Source organism: Castanea sativa, chromosome 7, assembly GCF_040712315.1.
Source record: "Castanea sativa cultivar Marrone di Chiusa Pesio chromosome 7, ASM4071231v1".
Classification (NCBI taxonomy): Eukaryota; Viridiplantae; Streptophyta; class Magnoliopsida; order Fagales; family Fagaceae; genus Castanea; species Castanea sativa.
In genome coordinates, this window is record NC_134019.1 from 46174943 (window position 1) to 46201515 (window position 26573).

At 31.5% G+C, this 26573-nt stretch overlaps 1 protein-coding gene across 2 annotated transcripts; it reads left to right on the forward strand.

Annotated features, from left to right (window-relative positions):
- The first annotated feature begins 14846 nt into the window (after window positions 1–14846).
- LOC142644274 (putative laccase-9) lies at window positions 14847–24397 on the forward strand. 2 transcript variants are annotated; one of them, XM_075818922.1, is made up of 7 exons: window positions 14847–15122; window positions 15705–15856; window positions 16089–16333; window positions 17769–17894; window positions 22125–22731; window positions 23362–23708; window positions 24012–24397. In XM_075818922.1, the coding sequence occupies exons 1-7, from the start codon at window positions 15015–15017 to the stop codon at window positions 24212–24214; spliced, it is 1788 nt and encodes a 595-aa protein (XP_075675037.1). In that variant the 5' UTR covers window positions 14847–15014; the 3' UTR covers window positions 24215–24397. The 2 variants fall into 2 exon arrangements, with proteins under 2 accessions (XP_075675037.1, XP_075675036.1); XM_075818921.1 differs by having other exon boundaries at window positions 14848–15122; window positions 23353–23708.
- The last annotated feature ends 2176 nt before the right edge of the window (window positions 24398–26573 follow it).

A 26573-nucleotide genomic window follows, 5' to 3' on the forward strand; every position in this document is an offset into this window, starting at 1 on the left:
TTTCTTTAATTAGACTCTTTAGAAGGGTCAATTTGCTTGAAAGATGGCATCTTTTGGCTAGTTCAATTTAAGTTCTTGAAAAAACATCTTTATTGCTTGTTTTGTTCCTTGTCCACAAATCTTCATCTTCATGTATTGATCTGGGCTTCTTGTTGTACCCCTATTGCTATGTAAAATTATATAGACAACTATAAACCCTAGTCACCCACTTATGGGGGGTAGACCAATTGGGCTCAATTTATCCGTCTTATTAAATCTTAATCATCCACTTTCAGCCCTCCACCTCAACCAAATAAAATTGAAAAAGTTCCACATTACATTCACGGTCTAATAGTTCTACTAAGTTGAATATTAGAATCCTTTTGACTATATCACGATCGCGAATGTGTTGCAAAAAGACAGAGGGAGAGAGAATACATTGCAGATGATTGGTTAATGGGTAATAAATTGATCAACCCTACTAGGCCCTTTGGGTGAAAATCAAGTACATATACTAATAAAAATGTGCATACATAATGTTAAAACTGAGATACAGTCATACATGCAATACATTAAATTTCCTAATTAACTTCAAATACATGATTGCATTGATCAATGAAATACAAATAATATATTCTTATTTAATAATAATTTATAAATTCAATACATATTTGTTTAACTTTGTGATAAGAAAAAACATAGGTACAGTCATAGATGCAATTCATTAGATTTTCTTATTAACATCAACACATGATTGTTTTGACCAATGAAATATAAACAATGTTTTCTTTTTCAGTGACAATTTATAAATTCAATACATCTCTGTGTTTAACTTTGATTAGGGAATATAATGTATTGCCACTAAAGTACTGGATATAAGTTTCATTTTTTTTTTTTTTTTTTTTTTTTTTTTTTTTTTATTAATACATTTAAAACTATTCACAAGTTCAAATTCTTATTAACAATATTAAAAAAAAAAGTTCTATTGAGAATATTTTACAATATAATTTTTTTTTTTTAATAAAGTGAATATATAAGAACATGGAGCAGAGAGTACGTACCTTATCTTGATTGCAAATTCTTATGGAAGCAACCCACTCTCACAATTTTCTTTTCTTGTGCACTTGCTTCGTTTGATAACTATTGGGTTCATCTCCTTTGACATATGAACTCTGCCATCGATCCCTGCAATTTAGTGCTTGCATATAAATAACTAATGATGAGGTTATTCGTAGGTGCACATAAGAAAAACTCCTCCGAGTGCATATAGTTAGGGCAAGATTAAAGGGAAAACATGATGATAGAGGTCTTATTAAAGGTGCCACACAACAAAGGATTACATATCAGGTCATTGGTTAACTTTTCAATAAGAAATATTGCTGCAAAAGTTACAAATTAGGTTGCTACTTTCTAGAAACGCATCATCTTAATTTCTAATTATAGGCATGAATTGTGCGAAGACCAACAAATTATGCAGAGAGGCATGCAGGAAACTTACAGCAATAGGCTATCCAATAGGTATAAGTAGCGACTAGTGGCATACTTTTGGACAGATACAACAGAAATACTCAACTGTCACTCCTCGTCCTCGTATATTGTAGACACATCAAGTATGAGACAATAAAGGTAATAATTTTTCAATTTTTCTTCCCCTTTACCCTTATTTTGGCTAGAGCGAATGAGACGGCAGAATTTCCGATCACATATATGGTGAAGACGAGGACAATGGTCACAGATACGCTCATGCTTGGCATAAATTGCGTGAGTGTCCACAGTGTCCTTGAACCACACATCCCTTATCTAAATCGTAAGCTTGGATACAAACAAAACATTCACAGCCATCTTCACATGAGCTAAGCCAGTAGATAGTATTACTAGCACCTACCACTCTTTCAGTATCCATATTTGGTTTCGGCTTAGGCATGGAAGGTACGAGTTTTCTCCAAGAACGATTCGTCACCTTATAGATATAGAATATAATAGTACCATAACCCATATATTGAGAAGTCACAAAAATCTCCTTTCTAGTCTCAAGAAGTGCGAAACGGGTAAGGCTTCCCATGTTCCTAAGGTCAGGTCAAAAACCTCCATCCACTCGGAGGAAAATCTTCATTGAAACCATTGCAGGGTAAAATCTTAGACGGGTCATTGGAGGACAAGGCTTCCAATCATCGCTAGGATGAGTTGTGTCTAGTGCCCACACCTCGGTACTATAGTTCTTATAACGCTTTGAGAATTGGCCGCCAAATGAATATAGATGGGAGCCTAGGACTGCATGTTAGTGCGCACGGTTAATGTCGTTGTCAAGAACTTTGGGTACTGAAAGTGGAATAAGGTGCTTTGTATTGAAAGAAGGATAGGCCTCTGGGTCTGGGACCTTAATTGCATACCACTCTTCATCATTTGACTGGCGCGTGTGGTCGTGAAACCCACAGAACCACATCTCAAATCCATCATTTGGGTTCTCCATAGGAGCTTTTGGTTAGGGTTTGGTTGGTAATTGTGAGGCCGGATGATGAGACATATAGAGGAAGTTTAGGGTAATCAATTTCTTTTATACTCCAATTTTAAGTCGGTCTGTTCTGACTTTTAATAATAATAATAATAATAATAGTTTAAGTTTAAGACTGTAAATTTATTTACTGTTACATGAGGCTAAAGGGTGTGAAAATTATATTCATGAATTGTCTCCTTTCCTATGTTGAGCTCTATATCTACTTGTTGGGTCTATACTATTCAAGATTAAAAAAAAAAAAAAAAATCAGTACTAAGTTGTATTTGAGGTTGTATCTAGTGCGACAGTTGCATACAAATACATCTCTCTCATACAGTAGATCCCACACTTATAGGGTTTACACCCATGTGATAGGGGTGTTACATGTAGTGATAGCATTACATCGTTGTAATAAAAGTTAAGAAAGTTAAGTTTGTAGAAAAATTTGATATATATATATATTATTTGTTGATATAAATGTTAGTTTGCGAATTTTCTATGGGTAGGGAAGTTTACATTTTTTTCTTCTTCTAATTTATACAGTATTGGTTTTTACTTTCAGTTTGCTTGGAAGTATATATTGCTGTTTCTAATTTTATAGAGTCACAACGAGACCTAACATATTACACGGGTATCATGAACGGGGATATAGATATTGACTCACAACTTTTGGGAATATCTCAAAATACTTCTATGTCAGTTTCTGATTCTCCACCTCAAGTCGAAAATGCCTCTTCTACAAAAGGAAAACGAGACACTAACTTTAGTGTAGAGGAAGATCAAGTCCTAGTGTCCGCATGACTCAATACTAGTGTTGATGCCATACACAGAAATGAACAAATACATAGTATATTTCGTCAAAAAGTTTGAGAATACTTCACGCAGTACAATACATCTGGTACCACACGTACTGCTATCTCCTTGATAAGTCGTTGGGCAATGATTAATAAGGAGACAAATAAGTTTTGTGGGTGCATGGCTAAAGTTAACGCATGTCATCAAAGTGGTATAACTGAACAAGATAAGGTATAAATTATATTGCAATAGTGTTAACATACCGATTCACCAATAGTTTAAAGATACTAATCATGTTATATTTCTTTTAATTTTTTTAGATTACCAATGCGAAGGCTTTGTATAAAGAGACCTTCAAGAAACCCTTTCATCTTGAACATTATTGGCTCATGTTAAAGGACTAACCAAAGTGGGTCGATCCTAATGAAAGATAGAGAGCATCCATGCCTCTAACTTCAGAGTCAACATCTATTGGCGAAGGGGATTGTGGGTTCGGACTTGGTGACACTTCCAATTTTGAGAGGCCAATTGGTAGGAAGGCCGACAAGGCCAACCGAAAGAACAAAGCTACCATAAAAGATGTAGGGGAATATTTGATAGAGAAATTGAAATTTATTGAGGAATCACAAGAACATGACAAAGAGAGTCTTCATATCAAAGTGGAGAAGTTGCACTTGGAAAAGTTGAGGGATAAGGAGAGAACTCGATTGGAAGAGGAAAAAATTTTTATTGAGGGGGAAAAACTTAGGATTGAGAGGGAAAGAGTGTGTGAGTTTTATTGTAATTTGGTTTGAGTTATGTATGTGAGTAATCTATGGACTACATTGTTCCAGCTATAATATGTGTTCTATTTTATATGTTTTCTTATAAAGTTCCTCCATTTCATAGTTCACATTGTTCCAAGATTGCTTTCGGACAATTGAAACGATTGTTTTTGTTAAAGATAAATTTGTATATATATAATTTGGTTTTAAAAAAATAATGTTGTTATACTAGATGATAATAAGCTATCATGACAATTAAGAAATTTTTTTAGTCAAAAGATAAATTTGTATATATATAATTTGGGGTTAAAACAAAATATTATTGTTACACTAGATGATTATTTGTTATTATGATGATTGAGAAATTGTTTTAGTAAAAAAAAAAAAAAGTATAAGTATAATTTGGGGTTAAAAAAATCACTTGTTAACACTAGACGATTATTTGTTATCATGTGGCGATGGGTGGGGGCGGTGGCGGCGGTAGTGACAGCGGTAGCGGTTGCGGTAGTTGTAATTGTTGTTTATTGTAGTGGATATATTATTTTATTGTAGTAGATATATTATTGTGATATTTATATTATTTTATTATGTTAAAAGCTAAAATAGATCCACTGCTACTGGATGTTTTGTAAAACGAGTAAGTAAAATAGATAAAGTAACTTTTTATAGTACCAAATAGCTAAAAAAATAGCACCACTATTATGAAAAATACCTCGTGGTTGCGGTCTCCAGAAGATCAATGGAGCATAACTTTTTGTTATATAAGAACCTAATACCATTAATCTTGGTTTTTATATTCCATCTTGTGTCATGCTAGAATTTTTGGTCTTAAAAGAAGTTCAGTGGTTGGTGGTATCGCTGGGATTTTGACCTTCAGCTAGTACTGTTGTCGGTGGAAGTTTTCAGATTCCAACAACGGCTGCATTGATCGTATATATGTACAATTTTATTTATATATTTTATAAATAGATAAACATAAAAAATACCCCAACCCCTACCCTAGATCTTCCCTAGTTAGATTCGTCTCTTTTATCTCTCCTCCTCAAGCTCCAATCTTCGACGCCTAGTTAGATTCGTCTCTTTCATCTCACCTCCTCAAGCTTCGGTCGTCGACGTCATCGCACTGTTGAAAAGATAAACACTTTAGAAAGTTTTTTTAAAAAATTAATATAACATATAGAGACACATTTTAACTCAAAAGGCTTAAGTCCAATGAGTATGCGCTCACTTATGTTATATTAACCGTTCATCATTCTTTTCATTATTATTCAATACGAGACTTTACTCAAACGTGTAACCCAACACGCACTTACAAGCATCTCTCTCTGGTGGATTAGATTTGCTATGTGGGTCTGAATTCATGTGGCAGATTTTATGGGTTTGATTGTGGGTGATATGTCATGTCAATTTGCATTCTTTTTTGAATCCTTGGAACAACTTGTTCCAGATCTTGTCTCTCTCTCTCTCTCTCATGTGACGGTGCTTGGTGCCAACGGACTATCGCAATGACGGAAACCACCATCAATGTTGCCAAAAAACTTATCAATGGTGCAACGACGGTTTGCATTTTAAGGAAACTAACAATTCCTCCGTACGTAACATACAAGGCTTGAGCTCTTACTTAAAAGTAATATACAGCAATCAAATCAAGGGTGCCTCCAAACATGGAAAATACTTTCCTACGACATCTGGGGAATTGAGGTTAACAAATATTCATCTAATCATAATTTGACTTGACTTTAAAAGAGTGTTAATACAGAAATAGAGCTAAAGACCTGCAAACAAATTAACTAACCTGTAAATAAAGAGAGCTTCTAATTCATTTCAATGGTCGCTTGCATCACTTGATGTTCTAAAAAGATTTTAAGATAGGCAGAATACAACTGACATTCAACATAAACTAAAAAACTTGTGTCACCCATCATCATAAATTTCAATTGAATCTAGAATATAAATGTACAAAATGATTTTAAATATACCAGAAAGCTCCAGTCATTCATATATCAAGGTTTATATATTGATCACAAAAAATCAGAAAAGCTAATATTCCTTGATCATCAACAATCCTTGTTGCACGTGTACGAACCCTAGCGTATACAAGAACTCCAACCTCATCCTTGTTGACAAAAACAGCGTTAAACAATACTGCAAAAATAAATGCAAGAAAATCAATTAAAAGAAACATTCAAACAAATCATTCCATGCTAACGAAAGAACTAATGACATCAAAAATCCCGTTATAGTTAATCCAATGTATCAATATGGATAGTTAGTTCATAATTATGAAAAGAATTTCAAACTAAGATGATTATATGGTGCCAATCGCTAACTGTGTTAATACCACTGCATGATTAATAATAGTCTAGTAGGAAAAAAAGCACAGTGAATTAACCATATTTTATCTGAGAAACATGCTTATTGAAATTAAATTGACCAATTAGAGAGTAACATCAACATATTAATAATATCAAGAAAACAACCAAGCTAACACAAGAAAAAAAAAAAAATGTAGGAGCATCTCAGCAAAAGCAAAGAGGGCGTGTGAGTCCTTTGTCCATTTGTTTAGCCTTTGGAATTAGTATATTTTGGCATACCGTTTTAGTATTATCACTAATATATACTCTTCCATCCCAGTTTGTTTATCATCTATTCCATTTTGAGATGTCCCAAAATATTTTTTTATTTCTAAAAATAAAAGTTATTAATTTACTAATATTTCTATTATACCCGTACTTTATTTTCAAAATTATTTGAAAAGAAAACTAACAAATATTTAAATAATTAATCTAATTAGGGCACCTTTTTAGTTTCCTCATTAAGAGTAACTCTTTTTTTTTTTTTTTTTTTTAAACTGATAAATTTATTTAAGGGTAATTTTGTAAATTTATACATTTTTATAAGGTAGAGAAGACAATAAATGATGTTTCTTTAAAAAAATTGACTTTTCAAATAGGACAAACAAATAAGAGTAATTATTTATATAATAAATTATTACTTATTATTACTATTTAGTTAAATAATAGTAGAAATCAATTATTTTAATAAGCTAATCTGATTCCTTTTAGTTTCTTATTTTTTAATAAAATTTTTGGCCTCATCTCTATTTTTGCATGCCAACTGTTCAACTTAAGGCCTTCCCTCATACAGAGCTTAATCCCTTTCTTTCTTCCTTCCTTCTTCTTGTTCTTTTATTTTTTTTTCAATGCATTTTGATTCATGTGTTACAGTAATATGAGAAGTTAGAAGCAAACTAGTTTATATTGCCAAAAATGTCGGCTTTGATTTCAAGCAAACTTTTTATTTGGTAATATAATCAAAATTGACATCTTAGTAGTTAGAATTGTCCCCCTACAATAATATAACAGTTAAATAATTGATGGGGTATGTGGAATCCACTTTACAGAAATGGAATTATATGAATATGATTGAAATCTTGCTGTGAGGAAAACAGAGAAGGCAAGGGGATCTTGTGGGTTGGATCATACTATTCCTTACTTATTTAGCAAAGAGCAGTGGACTACAGACCTCTATTAGGGTGGATCAAGGAGATCATGGAAAGTAGATGTGGATCTATTGCTAAAATAGAAAAATCTGTCTTTAAAAAAATAAAGGATATAATTTTGGTTAAAATTCATTATAAAGAAAGACACGGGATAGCGGGGGATTATAGAGAGTTAATAGAAAACAGTTTTGTTGATATATGTTTTGTTATATGTCTTTATCATACTTTATGTTTCAGAACCTAAAAGATTGGAGATTGGATATAATTTTCAGTAGCAAGGGTGGTACAATAGATTGCAAAGAGATGAAGTGGTGGCAGAGTGGAAGAAAGTAAAGGGGAAGATGTCTCTTCATGTTCATTGTCATATAAGTGGAGGCCATATAAGGGAGTTCTTCATCTTCTACAAAGAACTTGTGATAAAAAGATTTATTTAGACCTAGGCCTGAAGTATGGTGTTGATTTATGATTTATCATTCATTCCTCTGGAGTTTGTTTCTTGTTTTGCTAGTTCAGCATTATAAAGAAATGCAGTACCTTTTTTTTTTCACATCAAAGTTCTTGTGGCTTGCGCAGAACCCCCTGCTATTGAACTTAGAAGCATATCTCACTTCTTAGTTATCCTTATAATTTAGTTTCCTTTCTTTTCTATTTTTTGTTTGTAATGACCTTGAGTCTCCTTTTTTGGCTATAATGGGTGTTTAAGGGCTAGAGGCACATGTAGAATGTTGGAAAAATTGTCTCAATTTTCACATTGCCAATCGTGGTAATTCCACAGTGCAAGCATCCTATATAATCGTGGTAATTCCACATTGCTAATAAGAGGGCAATGAGTTACAATTGGAGGGTAGCTTTTAGGGATGAAAAATGCTCATAATATTGCCTTTTTTTTTTTTTTTGTTTTTTTTTTTTTTTTTGCATTTGTTGCTGCACTAGTTTTATCGGCTAAAGGCAGTCTTGACATACATGCTTATTAATAATGTCATGTGATGGAATAAGTTGTAATAAGTAATTAGTGTTAATTGTCAAGTAAATGCATATGGAAGAGAGCTTGCTATGTTTATTCATTAGCATTATGTGTTTCTATTTTTTGTTTTTGTTACTAGGGATGGATTCGGGTATTCCAGGAGGCACATCATTCACTAATCTTATAGAAGATAGCTATAATGATTATATGTCTGGATCTTCACATATTAGTGATGAAGACAGTGTTCCACAAGCCCAAATATTAAGCCACATGTCTCCACCCCAAGTGATGGAGAAATTTAGAACGAAACAAGTGAAGGAGGAAACAGAGTTTATGATGATGGATGTAAGTACGTTGTCTTCAGTGCAGCAAGAATATATTCATCAGCGCCAAATGGAGATCCTTGAAAAACGAAGGTCTAGTCATTAGACTATTATATTCATCAATGCTCTTGTTTTGTATGATTAAGAGAGCGCTTAAAACTTTTTTTTTTTGTTACAATATGATTCTACTGACTAAGGATATATGTTGGGTCACTCACTTTTTTTGGTTGCAATGTGATTCTACTGTACTATATACATATATCCAAGATGATGTTCAACTTTAGCTTATTAGCTTTTAAAATGTAAAGCTTCTTTTGTATCAGTAGCTTGCTACAATGAAACAGGCAGGTTTAGTGTTTAGTATTAACTGTGAAATGTCAAACTTCTTTTGTATTGATGTTTTTATTCTTTAATGTAGTACTGATGAGATTCATATATGCTTCCCATGACTAGCCCATGTTGGTATCATCACTTATTTGCTAGTTGTTGACAGGAGGAGTGGGGTTAATTTAATACATAATGTTCTTTACAATTGTGTGTCAGCTCTAGATTTTATTCTTAAGTTGAAACAATATTGCTTTAGCCAACAGATGCGAGACTATGCAATCTTCATGAATACTTCTAACTGTGGCTTGATCTGCATGACTATGTGTCTTGTACAAGTATTTTAAAAATTCTATGTAATTTGAAATTTATCAAATCTATGTAAATCTTGAAATTTATTAAGTCTTTTTGAAACATGACTATTGAGAAATATTACCATTTGAAAAATATGACCCTTAAAAAAAAGCCTATATAATTGTTGAAAATTTTGAAAATGTTACCGTTGGAAAATTTAAAAATATAGCAGTTAGGAATTTGAAAAATATAGTTATTGAGGAGAATAAAAAAAGATTAAAAAATAATAAAGAATGAATTAAGAAATAATATTTAAATGAGATGGAAAAAAGATAGAGAGCCTATTAAAAAACGTATTTCAAAAAGTAAGTAAATAAAAAGTAAATGTAACTGTTAACTCCCAAATAATATATACAAAAATTTAGAGAGAACTTCTGATATATGAATAATTCAACATAAGTTTTGAGTCTCTAAAGTGAAAAGTCTGACCGTGTGTGTGACTGTGTGTGGGCCTGTGGGAGTTAATGGGTTATAGATTTATAGGACTCATTACTTTTATTAGTTTATAGTGTTTTATTGTTGTTGAGTACTTGAGTTTGAGTTTCTTTACTGTTGAGTGTTGGCTGTTGGGTGTTGGCGTGTTGCAGAGTTGCTCTAAGTGTTTTATTGGTTCAATATAAAGACTATGAAGTTTAGTTATGACTTATCACTTTGACTATTTGACTAATTTGTAACTTGTGAGGAGTTTTTTTATTTTGTTGAAGGTGACTTGTGAGCTGTGAATGGTTGTTGGGTATGTGACTTGGTCAATACATTAACACTAAAGACAACAAAAATATAAAATATTTAAAGAATTGTAAACTTATAAATTAAAGAATTGCAAAAAAATCACTTAACAACAATAATTAATACAAAAAAAATCACTTAATACTAAAGACAATAAAAATATAAAACATTTAAAGAATTGTAAATTTATATATCCAAGTCTCGTTTTAGATTTTATATAATTTATGTTTCTTATTGACCTCCTTGGGCAAAAATTCTGGAGCCGGCCCTATCAATCGGATATTATTTATTATATGATCTACAAGCTTATATATTATGCATAATTTTAAATTATAAAAAAACTTGTAATTTAAAAATTTTATAGATGACATAGCTATTGATATTTAATTTTTTAGAAATTTTGCAAGCATGAAAAATATAAGAAGAAAATATAATCTAATGGTAGATTTGTCAAAATTCACCTCTAAAAAAAAATATTAAGTAAGATTGTAGACTTTTGTAGCTAAACTTTGTCTTACAATAAAATGTGACAATATTTTCACCGTATTTTTTGTTTTTAATTGTGGTCTATCCTTATCTAATATTTTATTAATTTATTTAATTTTATTTTCGCATATTACTTCAACTGTTGTGAAAATTTTATGATAATTTGCGGTGTTGTAATACAATTTTTAAATTATAATTTGTAAAATTCCTTCCATGATGGATAGTATCCCATCAAACCACCTTTTACTAATTTATTTATTTATTTTTACTTCTTCTCTTTTTTTTTTTTTTTTCTCAACCACACGTCTCCTATCTTCTTTTCACCTTTATCTTCTCCCATCCACCTACTTCTCCTTTCTCATCTTTTAAAATTTTTATGTTCTCCCATATCAAACTCTTAGCTCAACTTCTGTCTTCTATTATTTTTCACAGCTTTCTTTTCTAACTCAGTTTGTCTCCTTTTTTATTTCTCCACTATCAACCCAGTTTGTCTCCCTCAATTCCGATATTTAAAACCTTGATTTGAAACCCTTGTGCTGCCACTGATTTTGGCGGCATCTCAGGCATTTCTCGTATGCTCTTATGGGTTTTGTTTTGGATGCACTGATGTTAGTTGTTTTTTTTAAGATGGTTTTTTTTTTTTTGAACGTGCTGATGTTAAGATCATGTTTGGTAAATGTGTTTAAACATGTTATTTCAATTTTGAAACAATATTACACGTATTTTTATTTACTGTTTTACTTGCACATATTTCTAAAGGCTTGAGTTAGTGAGAGGCAAGGGTATTTTGGTCCATTTATTAATTTTTCTTTTTTCTTACAAAGCTGACCCATGCATGTGGAAAAAAGACTCCATAAAGCTGTGTAGACTCTATAAGCTGTATCCAAATCAAGCTGAATGGACCAAAGGATGGGAGGTCACGAGGAATGAACTGACACATTGTCCTAGACCTAGCCTAGTCAATGTCCTGAAAGTGAAAATACATAAAGAAACGCACATGGATAGGTACAGCTTGGTTTGGATATAGCTTATAGAGTCTACGTCTTGAGTTTTCTGTTTTTTTTTTTTTTTCCTTCTTCTGCTGCTGCACGGGTCAGGGGGACAAAGGCTACTGTTCATGTTACTGTGCATGAACAATAGCCACATTTTGCTGACTTTTCAGCACATCTGTGGGTCCTGTGTATTATTCACGGGACCCACAAACTTCATTTTACAGAATTTTTTTTATTAAAAATAGGTCCCACGGTATTATTCACATATTTAAAAATTATTTCTTTATAGTGTTTTCGGTTTTCAGGATAAAGCTCTATCCACACGGACCCTAAATTTGTGATACATGTGACTTTTACAGATTTCGTTGGTGCCAGAGTTTGGTTTGAAAGGAAGAGAAGGGAAGGAAGAAAAATTAAATCATTTCTGTTGTTTGAATAAATGAACTAAATTTGTTAAGAAATTTATTATTTGGGTCCACATTTTTTCCCCCGCTTTGATTCATTTTCTCTTCTCTTTTATTCTCTTCCTTCAAATTAAACATAGGGTAAGGTCCATTTAGTTAAATGGATAAAAAAATAGTAGGATAAAAAATAGTAGGAAAATAGAAAAGTTGAAAAATAGAAAAGATATTAATTTCTCTCTTTTTTGTTTGATTGAGAGTAAAAAAGTGAGTTTGCATAAATTTATTCATATACATTCTTATCAAAAAATTATGCACAATTAAAATAAAAAAGTGACAAACAACCCAAAAAAAATGCAATCACCCAATTAAGTACTCATTAAATAAAACAAAAAAGTAACACATTTATTTAGCAAACAAATTGTGCATGTCCAAATAGATGAAGGAAAAAAAAAAAAAAAAAAGTAAACAAAGTAGTTGGACGAAATGAAGAAGAAGAAGAAAAAAAGAAGTAAAAAAAGCAAAGGCTACTAACGCAGTAAAGCCCAATTGCAAGTGTACTTAGGTATTTTTGTCCATCAAGCAGCCTTATTTTCTCCCTTTAGTTATCTCTCTATTTTGGAGAGAAAACTTTTTGATGGCCTTAAGAAAAACATCATGATCCTACTATTTATTTTCCTTCATTCCCACCTAACTAAACACGTTCTAAAAAAGTTTTTATTTTTATTTTCTCTTCAAAAGTGTTCTATTCACTCTATTTCAACTCTAAAGTGCAGTAATAACTACTAGTCAACAAAACAAGACAAGTGTTACGCCCTTCAAAAAAAAAAAAAAACCTACATTCATGACGTAAGTTATTACTAATTTTAATTTGAATTTATCACTAAAATTACTTTTATGTTCACTAATAACAGCTAATAAGAATTTACTACTTAAGATTTGTTATGAAAATATTGTGGAAATAACATTTTTCACAAAAAAAAAAAAAATTATGAGTATTCTAAACTATTTTGAACAAGATAATTTTTTTTTCAAAAGAAAGTTAACTTTCATTTGCTTAATAGATATAAAACAAAATTATAAATATATTTGGAAGTTTTATACTAAAATTGTGATACAAAAATAAAAGTTAATTTATTTTCAAAATTTTAATTTTGTTCATTTTAATTTTTTTTAAATATAGCGAGAACGTCTATATACAAAAATCCAAAAGCTTATTTAATTTCCGGACAAAAAGCAAAGGCTAAATTACAAATTATTCTTTTTAATTTAGTATAAAATTCAATTCAGTCTTGTAACTTTAAGTTCATTCAATTTGATCTTTTAATTTTTAACTTTATTCAACTTAGTTCTCTTATCATCTTTTTTTTAATATTACTGTTAAAAGTTTAAAACGAGACCCAAAAATGATGTCACTTTAAAGATTACAAAAATTGCAATTCTAACAAAGATTAATGAAATGAATAAACAAAATAAAATTAAAAGTTAAATAACTTAATTGAATGAAAGTAAAGTTATAGAATTGAATTAAATTTTATTCAAAGTTAGATGATGCTACGTACATGGTATAGATGCCATTTTTATATGGTGGAGAAAACTCAAAGTAAACTTTGAATGCATACATTAGCATGGTTTTTAGACCTAGACCGCTAAAGAGAAAGATTCAAGATTTTTACGGTCGAATCAAAATCAAATCAAAATCGATCGCAATGACGTCATAATTAATTTAATAATTATTTAAAATGTAAATAAATATATTAAATTAATACAAATTCAAAATTTGACTAAATTAATTCCTAAATAAATATAAAGATCTATATTTCAAATGTATTTTTCACATTATATCTTTCATAAGATAAAAAAAAATTAAATCCAAATCAAACATAATAAATAAACAAATATATATAAGTACATAACAATGTCAGAGTCGATTTACTGATTATAAAAAAACATAGTCAAATCACTTAATTAAACCAAATAGTAAACCATTGTTATCAATTTTAAATATAATAGAAAATAATATTAAAATACTAAATAAGACAGTTTTTTTTGCTGAAACTAATTAAATAAGACAGTTGATGGAGCTTAAAGCTACTGTAGTAGTATTGCTATTGTGAGACGCTGGTACTGCAACGCATGCATGAATAGAATAACAAAGCTAAAAACTAATTATATAATAAATACATCATTCTCTCTCGTCAAAAAATGAATAAAATATATCTATACTTACCGAACAAAACAAAGACCAGAGGTCTCAGTTAAAAGAAAAGAAAACAATACAAAACAGTGAGAGGAAGGGAGACAGAGAGAAGAGAGCTGCTTTTCAGAGCCCCTGCTTTGGAGAGATCCGGTCACTCGTCGACTGGTGGTTGCAGCGGTCGGCAAGGGTGGCGGATTTGATGAAGCATCTTAATTTGTATATATTGATTGATTTTTCTTAGAGGTTTTCTTAACAATAGTGATAAGGTCCTGTAAATACCTCCTTCACTGATTCTTCTACATTAAATGGTCCTTAGAATTAAAAGAGCCATCTTGATGAACGTCCGGTCAGGATTTCAAAACAGTAACGTGCCGGTTTTTCTTGGGCTGGAAGGTAGAAATCACATGCATTGTTTCTAGGTAAGCAGAAGAATCACGTGACGTGATACATTTTTGGAGTTGAAAATTTGGTAATTATATATGAGGTCACTAGAACACCACGTACACATCTAAATTCTAAAGAGCAAAGACATTTAAAAAAAAAAATAGTCAGGAGTAATGCGTTTCACGTGTTAACCGTATACAAGACCCTTTCTGCTTTCCCAAGTTCCATGCATTTGAATTAAGTCAGGCTTAAATATTTGAAGCTCTCAAAGAACAACGTCAAGTTCACAAAAGAAAGAGTGAGCTGAGTCAGATAGAGTAAAAGATATGAATTTCAAGAACAAAGAATGCCTGTTGAACTTTATTGGCTTTCTGTTTCTTGTTGCACAGTGTCTTTCCATGGTCGAAGGAGAGGTCCATTACTATGAATTTGTTGTAAGTACTTACCATATTATATATAAGCAGCGTTTGGATAAGCTGCATTTGCGTTTTGCTGAGCATTTTCTGCTTCTTTTTTTTTTTTTTTTTTTTTTTCTACAGTTAAGCACGCTAGGCACTGTTGTTCATGAACTGTGATTCTCAGCTTATGAATAGTGCCAAACACGTAATCAATAACTTTTTTATTATTTTTTATTATTGTTCTAGTTTTCAGTTTTATTTTTTTTATAGTTATCTTTTTATTTGCAAGGACTATAATAGCAAAGTGTTTTCCTGTTTTGGAATGATTCTAAGAAGTTGCAGAATTTACTATATAAGATTTATAAGCTGACATAATACTTATACTAATCACATGAAAAAATGTTGATATTTATTTATTATGTTGTTGAAATTCATCAACTATGTTCATCATTACGTCAGTTTGTAACATTTTGTAGTAAAATTTGCAATAATTTTAACATTTTACTTTCCAATATTGTGGGTTTGAATGGATAAGCTTATCACCTGGATTGGAGAATAATAGCTTGATTTTTTTTGTTACATTAATTTGATGATCAATATATTCTTCTTATTTCGCAGCTTGCGGAGAAAAACTTCACGAAGTTGTGTAACACAACAAGCAAGTTAGTTGTAAATGACAGTATTCCAGGGCCAGTAATACGGGTACACAAAGGGGACACAGTATATGTCAATGTTCACAACCAAGGTTATTATGGGGTGACCATTCATTGGTAAGCTCAATCACTCTTCACACACACACACACACACACACACATATATATATATCAAAACGGTTCTTTAACATGAGTTCTATGAACTCACATTCCTTAAGGGACAAAACAAAAAAAACAAAAAAAAACCAAACATAACTAATGCAAGCAAAAATATTTTCATTACTCTATCTCTTACATAAGTACTGCTCAACAAGATTTGCATCCTTGGATAATTTTATGGTTCTTATAGGCATGGTGTAAAGCAACCAAGAAATCCATGGTCAGATGGCCCAGAATACATCACGCAATGTCCTATTGAACCAGGATCAAACTTTACATATGAGGTCATATTTTCCACTGAGGAGGGAACGCTTTGGTGGCATGCACATAGTGATTGGACACGAGCCTATGTTTATGGTGCCATTGTTATCTTGCCTACTATTGGAACAACTTATCCATTTCCCAAACCAGATGATGAGGATATAATCATTCTTGGTATGCTTATATTTTTAGATCTCTCAATCCCACTAGATTTTAATAAAAAAAAAACAAAAACTTTCAGATCTGTTCAATAAAGAGTCAACATCATTTTGCCCTTATAGAAAAGATATGAATGTGATGCTAGTGATGTGAGTTAAAAGTGTGTATACAGTTATTAAATTTATATCTAACCTATATGTTTAGTCCAACATGCCCAATAAAAATGGCCTAAGTCCAACATATCATATCAATCTAACATTATCTAAGGCTTAAAAAAAACAAAAAAAATTAAATATAAGAAAGGAAAAATGAAAATACAAAGTAGAATTTCAAAATTGAAACTTGTAAGATTCACGTGATTGCCTTGGAAATAGAAGAGAGTTGATGTGGACAATAACTCTACTTCTTATCCCAGCCACAACTTTTAACTTTCAACCATTTCTTATTTTTTATTGTTTTTTCTTTTGCTTACTTTTTTCTCCTTCATCTCCTTCTCTACTTATTCGTCAGTTCTCTCTTTCTTCCATAAAATGACAATTTGTCCAACCAAGCTTCAGTTCTGCTCAGCCCAACTAAAGCAACGCCACTAGTTCCACCACCATGCCTCTATTTACCTTTGGTTCATGGTTTGTTTGTTTGTTTTTTATTTTATTTTTGATTTAAATGAAAAAAATTGCAGAAGGAACCATTTTGGGCTGAAATACATTTTTCGACTGGAATGGCCAAAATGGGCCAAAATGGCTGGTACTTTTCGAAATGGTTTGGTATTTAGAGCGAGATGAAACAGGGGGTGTTTTCTGTACTAGAGTGAGTTCCAGAATGGAAAATACCGGCCCTACCAACCGGTACGAAGTTATTAAATATGATTTTTGTTATTTTTTTTTATAAGTTTTCTTATAATTTATTATACTATTTTTGTAACAAAATCTTAACTTTACATGTTGTGCATTCATAATGTGATTTAAAGTAGTTTTTGTTCTATTATTTTAATATCTTTTTTTTTTGTTCATTAAATTTAGAAGTTCTTTAGGTGTTGTAATTTGACTCCCTCCAATTCAATCCACCATGTAGCTTTGGAAATTGTAACTATTTACAATGAATTGTATTGACTAATAAATCAAATTATTAAATTTATCTTGAAGAACATAAAGTGCAACACATGAGGAATTAGACTTAAATTTTGTCCATTATTAATTTTTTAAAATTAATACATGATTGTTCATTAAACAATGTACGTCACGAGACTAATTCTAATATGTTAAAAATTCATGTTCAAATGAATGAAAAGCAAAATGAAACTTGATTGTCGAGAGCTCTCTTATTGGATGCATGAACCTACTCTAAGCCTTCTCATATGTCCAAAAATCATGTGTCATATCTTTAGGTATTGGTCAATGAATGAATAATATTATGCTAGTGTATTTCTAATTAAGTTTTGTTGAAAATGCAGGTTCATTGTACAGTGGAAATTTAGAAGCTGAATTGGATTACGACCTACTATATGGCAATGAGCTGCCACACTCTATTGGTTACACCATAAACGGCGAACCAGGTGATTTTGGTCCATGCTCCAAAGGTATGATAATATATTATATTTTAGATTTTATAGCTCAGAAATACTCTGAATTAAGATCTTCTTGAGTTCTTTAATTTTGATCTTATATATTTTTGTAATAAAATGTTCAGATTAAATTATGTCATCAATCTATTAGCAAGGATCTTAAAATAATAATGTCACATTTAAAAGAATCAATTAAATTGATATGTCATATTTTGAAATTTTGATTTTATTTTGAAATTTTCAAAAATTGAAAAACTTAAATCCAAGACTCAGTCTTACTATTGATCTCTAACCGGAGGCAAGTTTATGCTTCAATTTTTACTTGTTTCGTAGTCTCAATATCTCTCAATTTCACGTAAATCTATGAGATTGAAGCTGAATTAGCTTTCTTCTTTCATTTTTTAGTTTTTAATTGCCTGAAAATACGGATTTGCGTGTGCTAAATAAAATTTTTATAAGAACAATAAGAACTTAACTAAATTCAAGCAGACTCAAATGAACTAGGCACAATAGAAGTATAAACACAGCTACAATTAATTGTGAGTTTCAAGCAAATAAAAATGCTCCAAATTGTAATGTTTTCGAGATCTAATAATTGAGCACTAATTGCAACTAGGGATGGCAATTTTTATCCATATTCATGAACTCACCCATTAACCACCTAATTTGGATAAGTCTTAACTCAATCCATTTGAATATTTGGGTTGAATGGGTAAAGACCCATTAGATTATTTAATTATATGGATCTTAATGGATAAACCCACCAATACCCACTAAAACCCATCTAAAATTTAAATAAGCAACAGAAAATCTAAATTTCTAGAAAATGATCGAAATACCCCTGAAACCTAAAAAAAGACCAAAATACCCCTTGAAACCTACAAAATGACCAAAATACCCTCAAAATCTAAAAATCACCAAAATACCCTCCGAAACCTAGAAAATGATCGAAATACCCTTGACCCATTAGGGGGTATTTGGGTCATTTTTAGGTTTTGGAGGTATTTTGGTTATTTTTTTAGGTTTCAGAGATATTTTGGTCATTTTAAAGGTTTCATGAGTATTTTGCTCATTTTACAAATTTTGGTGGTATTTTGGTCATTTTAGTGGTTTTTGAGCATATTTGGTGATTTTAGAGATATCAAGGGTATTTTGGTCATTTTAGAGGTTTCATGGGTATTTTTCTCAGTTTAGAGATTTTGGTGATATTTTGTTCATTTTAGAGATTTTGGGGATAATTTGGATGTCCAAGGGTATATTGGTAATTTTGGAAGTGTAGGGGTATTTGGGTCATTTTGGGTATTTAAGGGTATTTAGGTCATTTTGGAAGTTATGAGGGTATTTAAGTAGTTTTAGAGGTATTTGGGTTATATTAGATTAAATGGGTGGGTATTGGGTAATTAATTTATGTATAAATGGGTCATAAATTGGTAAATGGTACATTACACACCCAATCCATTTATAACCCAACCTGCCCATTTGCCACCCCTAATTGCAACACATTATGTCAATGTGGTATCCATTTCATTGAGTAAAATGCAAGCACATAATAAGTATATAATTTTATTTATTATTTTTTGAGAAGAATAAGTAGATAATTTCATTGGAACAAATTTGAAATTGAGAGAGAGAGAGAGAGAGAGAGAGAGAGAGAGAGAGAGAGAGAGAGAGAGAGAGAGAGAGAATGTTATGTGAGTTTGATGATTAAGATCTACGTGATTGGGTTGGGCCGGACTCCATCTTGATCCAAGTTCTCATCGTTGTTGCTGTTGAGATCTTGTTTGAGACAGGCTTGTGCTATCAATGTCAGCACGACGGTGAGAGTAGAAGTGGAGAAGGACGAGAGGTACAATAGTGAAATTGGTTCTTAGATCTGGGTCTTTTCAAGTTTTTGAAAACTAAAATAAATTCATAAAATTCAAAATCTGACATGTTAATTTTTTTTTAATTGCTAATATTGCATCATTATTTTAAGGTTTTTGTTAATGGATTAATGACACGGTATAATAGTATAGTTAGTAAAATACGGTATGAGTTTAATATGACAAGCATTAGGACGAGTATAGTTCGACATCTTTCAAAAAAGTACGTTTCCAAAATTCAACATAAAAATATGAAAACAGAGAAAAAACGGTACGTGTATGTTACAGGTATGTTACGTTTGTTTTTTAAAAAATAGTAACAAAAATACATAAACATTTACCATATCTTTTTTTAGATAAATACAATCATTTTTGTATCATGACCTTTTTTAACTCCTGTCAAGTGTGATTTAATCCTTAGAACATTCAAATAAAATTTAAACTTTTTGAGAACAATGCAAGAGAAATTACAAAATTTATTATATAGGTCATATAAATTGACGCGTCACTAATTTTAAAAAGTAATTTAAACACTCATTATTATTTTTATAAAACAACACCAATCACATTTATTGTCTCATCAATTATTAAGTTTTTGTAGTATGAGTAGTGCTATGTTCATAACATTTTTCACAAAAATTCTATAGCAAATCCTCAATGACAAGCTATTATTGGTGAGTGAGAAAGTGATGTTAATGGTGGGCCTAAATTATAACAAGCAACAATTTACTACTTAGATTTTGTTGTAAAAATATTGTATACGTAGCATTCCTAAGTAATATGTGTTGCACTAGTTTTAGAGTATTTAAGATAATAATAATAATAATAAATCCTAAACACGGATATTTTGGCACTAGGAACAATGACACAGACTTGGAATATTTGTTTTGTCAGGTTTATATTTTAAATATATTAAAAATGACTTTTAAGGTCTGTTTGGGAACAATTTATTTAGCTGAAACTAAAAACTTTTTGCTGAAAATACTGTACATAAAATTAAAAGTTAGCTGAAATAATACAGTAGAACCCATGAATAGTACCAAAAAGAATATTACCAAAAAGTGCAATAGGACCCATAAATAGTAGCAAAAATAAGCCAAATAGTAAAATAAGCTGCCCAATATTAGCTTATCCCAAACGCAACCTTAGGCTCATTTAGTGTTGAACATGTATTCGTTTTATTTAGATTTTTTAATAATTTATATTCCTTGTCTGATGCAACAACCAACAAGTTTAAAAAAAAAAAACTGATTTTTTAACATTTAACAAACCCCGAATGTAACGAGCTGATTTTTACACTATTCATATTTAATGCTTATTGTACATTTAAACTTAAAGTAAAGCGTTTAGTTCTGTTTGCAAACAGTACGTAGTTTTGAAAAACACTATGTAAGATGCAAGTAACTTTAATTTTAATGGATGTACGCCAATTGTTCGTGTACTTTATGCATATTTACCAATTGTGATAATCAGAACCGTTTATTATAAAATAAAAGGTCAAGATTAAAATAACCCTATGTGATAGAATTCCCTAGAATCGTAGTCCAAAATATCTACCTTGTCGGATCGTTTTGTTACGTAAAAGTCTAAATCTATGACAAAAATTTTACAAACTAAACTAATGTGGTAATAAATAAGATGAGAAATGCAAAAAATGAGATGAAAAATGTTAAAGGTACTACAAGTTTTGCTAAAGGGCTTTATGTAGCAGAGTATATATGGCAATGAATGTGATTGGTGGGTTTCAACTAGCTCATAAATATTCATTTGAATCACCTCTTTATAATTTGTGGCTCATCAGTTTGTAAGCTCAATTTAGTAAACTTGTAGTACTTGCAACATTACTCTTAATGAGATTTGTTTCACTTCAATAAGATAAAGAAGAAAATTTTACTATATAACCTATACAAATTGATGTGGCAATGGATGTAATTGGTGAATGTCAAAAACATAATAAATGAATATCAAAAGCACCTTTTTTGTTCTTTTTCTAATTATTGACACATTAATTTCTACCGTAGTAAAAATTATAGTATCAATAGAATCACTTGTAAGATAGTTATGACTTATGAGTATTAGAATTATTTTTTGTGATTGGTGACACGTTAGTTTGGAAGACCTATATAGTAAAATCTATAGTATTCCTATCATCACTCTTTGTAGTATCCCAAGCATCTCTCTACTACATAATCTTTACAAGTTGACATTTTACTAATCACAAAAAAGTGGTTACATATTCATTTATTAGGTTTTTTAAGTCCATGATCATATTCATTGTCATGTCAGTTTATAAAATTTATTTAGTAAATTTTTTATATATTTAACGTTATTCATAAATAATTCACACATTGGAATTAATTGAGTCATAATCTTAATGTCATAGAAACAACATACCGTCGGGTGGTTGATCATGGCAAGACCTATCTTCTTCGTCTAGTCAACTCAGTTGTGGCAGCAAATATGTTCTTTGCAATAGCTGAACACAACTTCACAATTGTTGGAATGGATGCAAGTTATATCAAACCCCTAACTACTAGTTACATACTGATAAGCGCAGGACAAACCATGGATATTCTACTCACAGCAAATCAGACTCTTGGCCATTATTATATAGCTGCTCGACAATTCTGGAGCCAAGAGGCGGATCTTAATAATTTTGACCAATTCAATGTCACCGTGATCATCGAATACAGAGGAAACTACACTATTCCATTATCTCCTTCCTTTCCAAGTACACTTCCCAATTATAAAGACTTAATAGCTGCCATGAAATACTCAACCCTTTTTAGGAGCTTAGCAAGCAAAGACTATCCCGTAAATGTCCCCTTAAACATAACCACTAGAATGTATATTACAGTTTCCATGGCTAAAATTGAATGTAAAAATACTACATGTATGGCAACCGGTGAAGAAATTATAATAGCTACAAGCGTGAATAACATAAGTTGGACCAACCCAGTTCCTATTGATATACTGCTTGCTTACTACAGGTTTTTTCCCCTCTTTCCCTCTTTTATTATATATATATTTTTTAATATAGATTGCATTGTTTTTATAAAGAACAAAGTATGCAGTTTCAATTCTTTTCCATTTCTTCCTTTACGATTGCAAGTGCAGTTTTTGGTAGTTTATTTTCATATTATTTGTCAACAGATTAGTTTTTAGTAACTTTATGTTAAATGTATGACAAAAAAAAAATAAAAACTGGTTTATTTTTAAAAGGCTAGAAGTTAGATTATGAAAAGAAAATAAAAAAGAAAAAAACCATGTGCATACTGCATGTCCTATGATGATAGTTGCGATAATTAAAAACTAAGAACAAAATACTATGACTTTTACTCAAATGACCATGTAGAGTTTGATAATTACTTGGTCCTCTTCCATGTAATCAATATATGTTTTAGTTATCTTTTTAGAGTTGTGATATTATGGTTGAGAGAATTTTTTTTTTTTTAAATTTTAAATTGTGCATTTTATTAAAGGACTTTTGCCAAATATTGCATAGATTACTGACTAGGTATGAATATTTTATCAAAATGCAACATGATTATCCTTCTACCATATATGACAATACATTTTGATATTTGATTATATTAAAATCTTTCATGTAGGAATATTAGTGGGGTTTACACTACAGATTTCCCAGACCAACCCCTTTATTATTATAACTTCACATCTTCCGAACTTCTGGATTCTCTGGAAATAGCAGACCTTGGGACCAAAGTGAAGGTGTTGAATTATAATGAAGCCGTTGAGATTGTTTTTCAAGGTACCAATATATTGGGCGCTGGGTATCATCCAATGCATTTGCACGGGCATAGCTTTTACGTGGTTGGAAGTGGTTATGGAAATTATAACAATGAAGCCGACCCAAAAAATTTTAATTTGGTTGATCCAGTCGCAGTTAATACCTTCGGTGTGCCTAAGAATGGATGGGTTGCCATCAGATTTGTAGCAAACAATCCAGGCAAGTTATTTTATTACTATCTTCTACGTTTAGTTTATATTATTATAAAAAGTGCATGCATTAGAGACAGAACATTCATTGGCTCAAGATCTTGTAACCACAAATAAATATGGATAATTTTTTTAAAAATAAGTTTAAGGGGGAAGATGAGATCAAACTTGTAGAAAAAAAAGGTTGCTACTGACTTAAGGGGAGGGGGGGAGGGAAATTGAATCGCAAATGCATGCATTTAAAAATTGATCTAATTATCTAATTTTGGTTGGTCTAAGAATTGTGGATATTAATATCAATAATATTTGGCAGGTGTGTGGTTTTGGCATTGTCATGTAGATAGACATATGACTTGGGGTATGGCTGCTGTTTTTATTGTAAAGAATGGAGGCACTACTGAGACAAGTATCCGCAAACCTCCTCCTCACTTGCCTCCATGTAATGTTCCCTTAAAATCGCGGGTCCAAAACAATGATGGATCAGATGGAAAAGAAAATCAAACAATTTTTATCTAAATGGATTGATTTACTTTTTATTTTTATTTTTGATGAATGTATGGATTGATTTACTTATGTAAGTTTATCGAACATTGTATTGCCTTAATTATTTGTACTTCCTAGTCAAGAGAAATTATTCACTAATCTCAAAGCAATGCTCCTTTGTTTCACATAATAGTGAATCTTTGGTAATTAAGCTTATAGTGTGATACACCGTTCATGTGCTCGTGCTCTTGCATGATTGGGTATACATATACACATGCTTGGAGCTTGATGCCATGAGTTGGTAGTTTCTCCACATGTACATGCCTTTGCTCCCATGGTCACATGTTTCATCTACTTTCCCTTGCTTGCCTCACATGACACATGTTAGGTTTTGAGTTTGTAATTAATTTTGGCAAACCATGACAAAAACTAAGTCTTATTGGTTTAGAATGGTCTACATTGAAGTCCATGATGAAAAACTCATGCTCAGGATGAAAAAAAATGAGTTACAATATGTTTCATTCGATTAATACTCGATCGATTGAAAGTCATTCGATTGGTATTCGATCGATTGAAAGTCACATATCAGCAAAAAATCAGCAAACATAAAAAGCCCATAACTTGACCGTTTGAAGCCCAAATTGCAAGCCCTTTTTTCCAGTATTTAAAAAACATTATAAGCTAACCCTAGAGACTTTTTTTAGAGTTTTTTAGAGAGATTAGAGTGCATCTTGTGCCTCTTTTGTATATTTAAGGTTTTGTACCCAAAAGCTCTCTAAAATTTTCTACCGGTGTTATTCCTTGAAGAATCTCAAGATTCAGTGTTGTAGAAGTTGCTGCATACAAGATCAATGTCTGAAGAGATCCAAAACCTTTGAATGGAGTTTCAAAGTCACAAGTGTGGGTGCTTGTATTGCAAAGGCATAATAGAGAAGGAATTCGTGGATTCGGAGCTTGCACGCGGTCGTGTCAGTAAGTTCTACATATGGTAGCAATAGGATGTTAGTGGTCTAAATCTTATTGTAAACTTCGATTTTCTATAGTGGATTTGTTTTTTTACCTTGAGGATAACTAGGTTAAATCCTCCCCAGGTTTTTTACCGGTTTGGTTTTCCTGAGTGATCATATCATTGAGTTCTTTATTTTTCGCTACTTTACATAATATGACTTTATTATTTTAACCTAGATCTGAATAATAAACCTAAGTAATCACTTGGTTAATTAATTAGGTTAAACAATCTAGTTTACAAGGGTCTAAAACTTTACAACACATAGACTCACACCCATATCATACCTATGCTTTAGATACAAGTGCTCATCTTTTGAGTCTTTAGGATAGCTTATTTTCCATCTAGTTGAGCAACTATATGAAGGCTAGTTATGACTGGGCAAACTTAGAGTGCCTAATCTCTTCTCATCATGTATCCTAACTTTGGACCTAGTTTGATAGAAAGACCTTCATGAAGTCATGTTTTGGGTCTTGAACCTATAATCAGGTGGCGACTCCTTCATCTCTTTTTAAGAGGCTCAGTGTACTTTCAGGCTCGTGTTAGTTTTGAATCTAAAACCACTTTTTAAGAAGATTGAGTACCGCGTATTCCACTTTCGCGAGAAAAAACTGACATACCAATCTCTCACAAAAGGGGATACGAATCACGAAACTTATAGGTTGCTAGGCTAAATATGCTTACAAAGGCTAGCACGGTACCAAGATCTCATGGCAAAGCACTACAACTCCAAAGTTAGACATAGAGACTTCCAAGTTGGAGACCTCGTCTTGAGGAAGGTGATGAGAGCTACTCGAGATCCCTTTTAGGGAAAGCTCGGTCCTAACTAGGAGGGATCCTATAGAATAACTTCATGGTAAAGAAAAGGTACCTATCACCTGGAGTTGCTAGACGAGTAGAAGTTGCATCACCCATGGAACATGGAGCACTTGAAGAGATACTACTAGTAGGCGACGGCACGAAGAACAACACTCCTCATTTCCAGTTTACTTAGTTTTTGTTAATTCTTATTATCAACCGTACTTTTTAAGCCCAAAGGGTAGCTTTTTATTCTTTCAAGAACAATTTTCTACTTTTGCACGCATTTATCACAATAAGAGGAGTTATTCAGATATGACATGTGTTTGTCTATGATCAAGACTTAACTGGTTTCAAGGAGGTGATCGATACACAAGCTTCTTTCATGCAAAAGCCTTGGCTAGCCACAAAAATAATTACATAGAGGGCTGTTAGATGCCAATGGAGTTTGGCAGGATGATGAAAATAAAATGGAGGAGATTGTGGTGGACTACTATAGCAACCTATTTACATCAAGCAATCCAATGGAGTTCGATGAGATCCTCAATGTAGTGTAACCGAAGGTTTCAACCTCCATGAACCAACAGC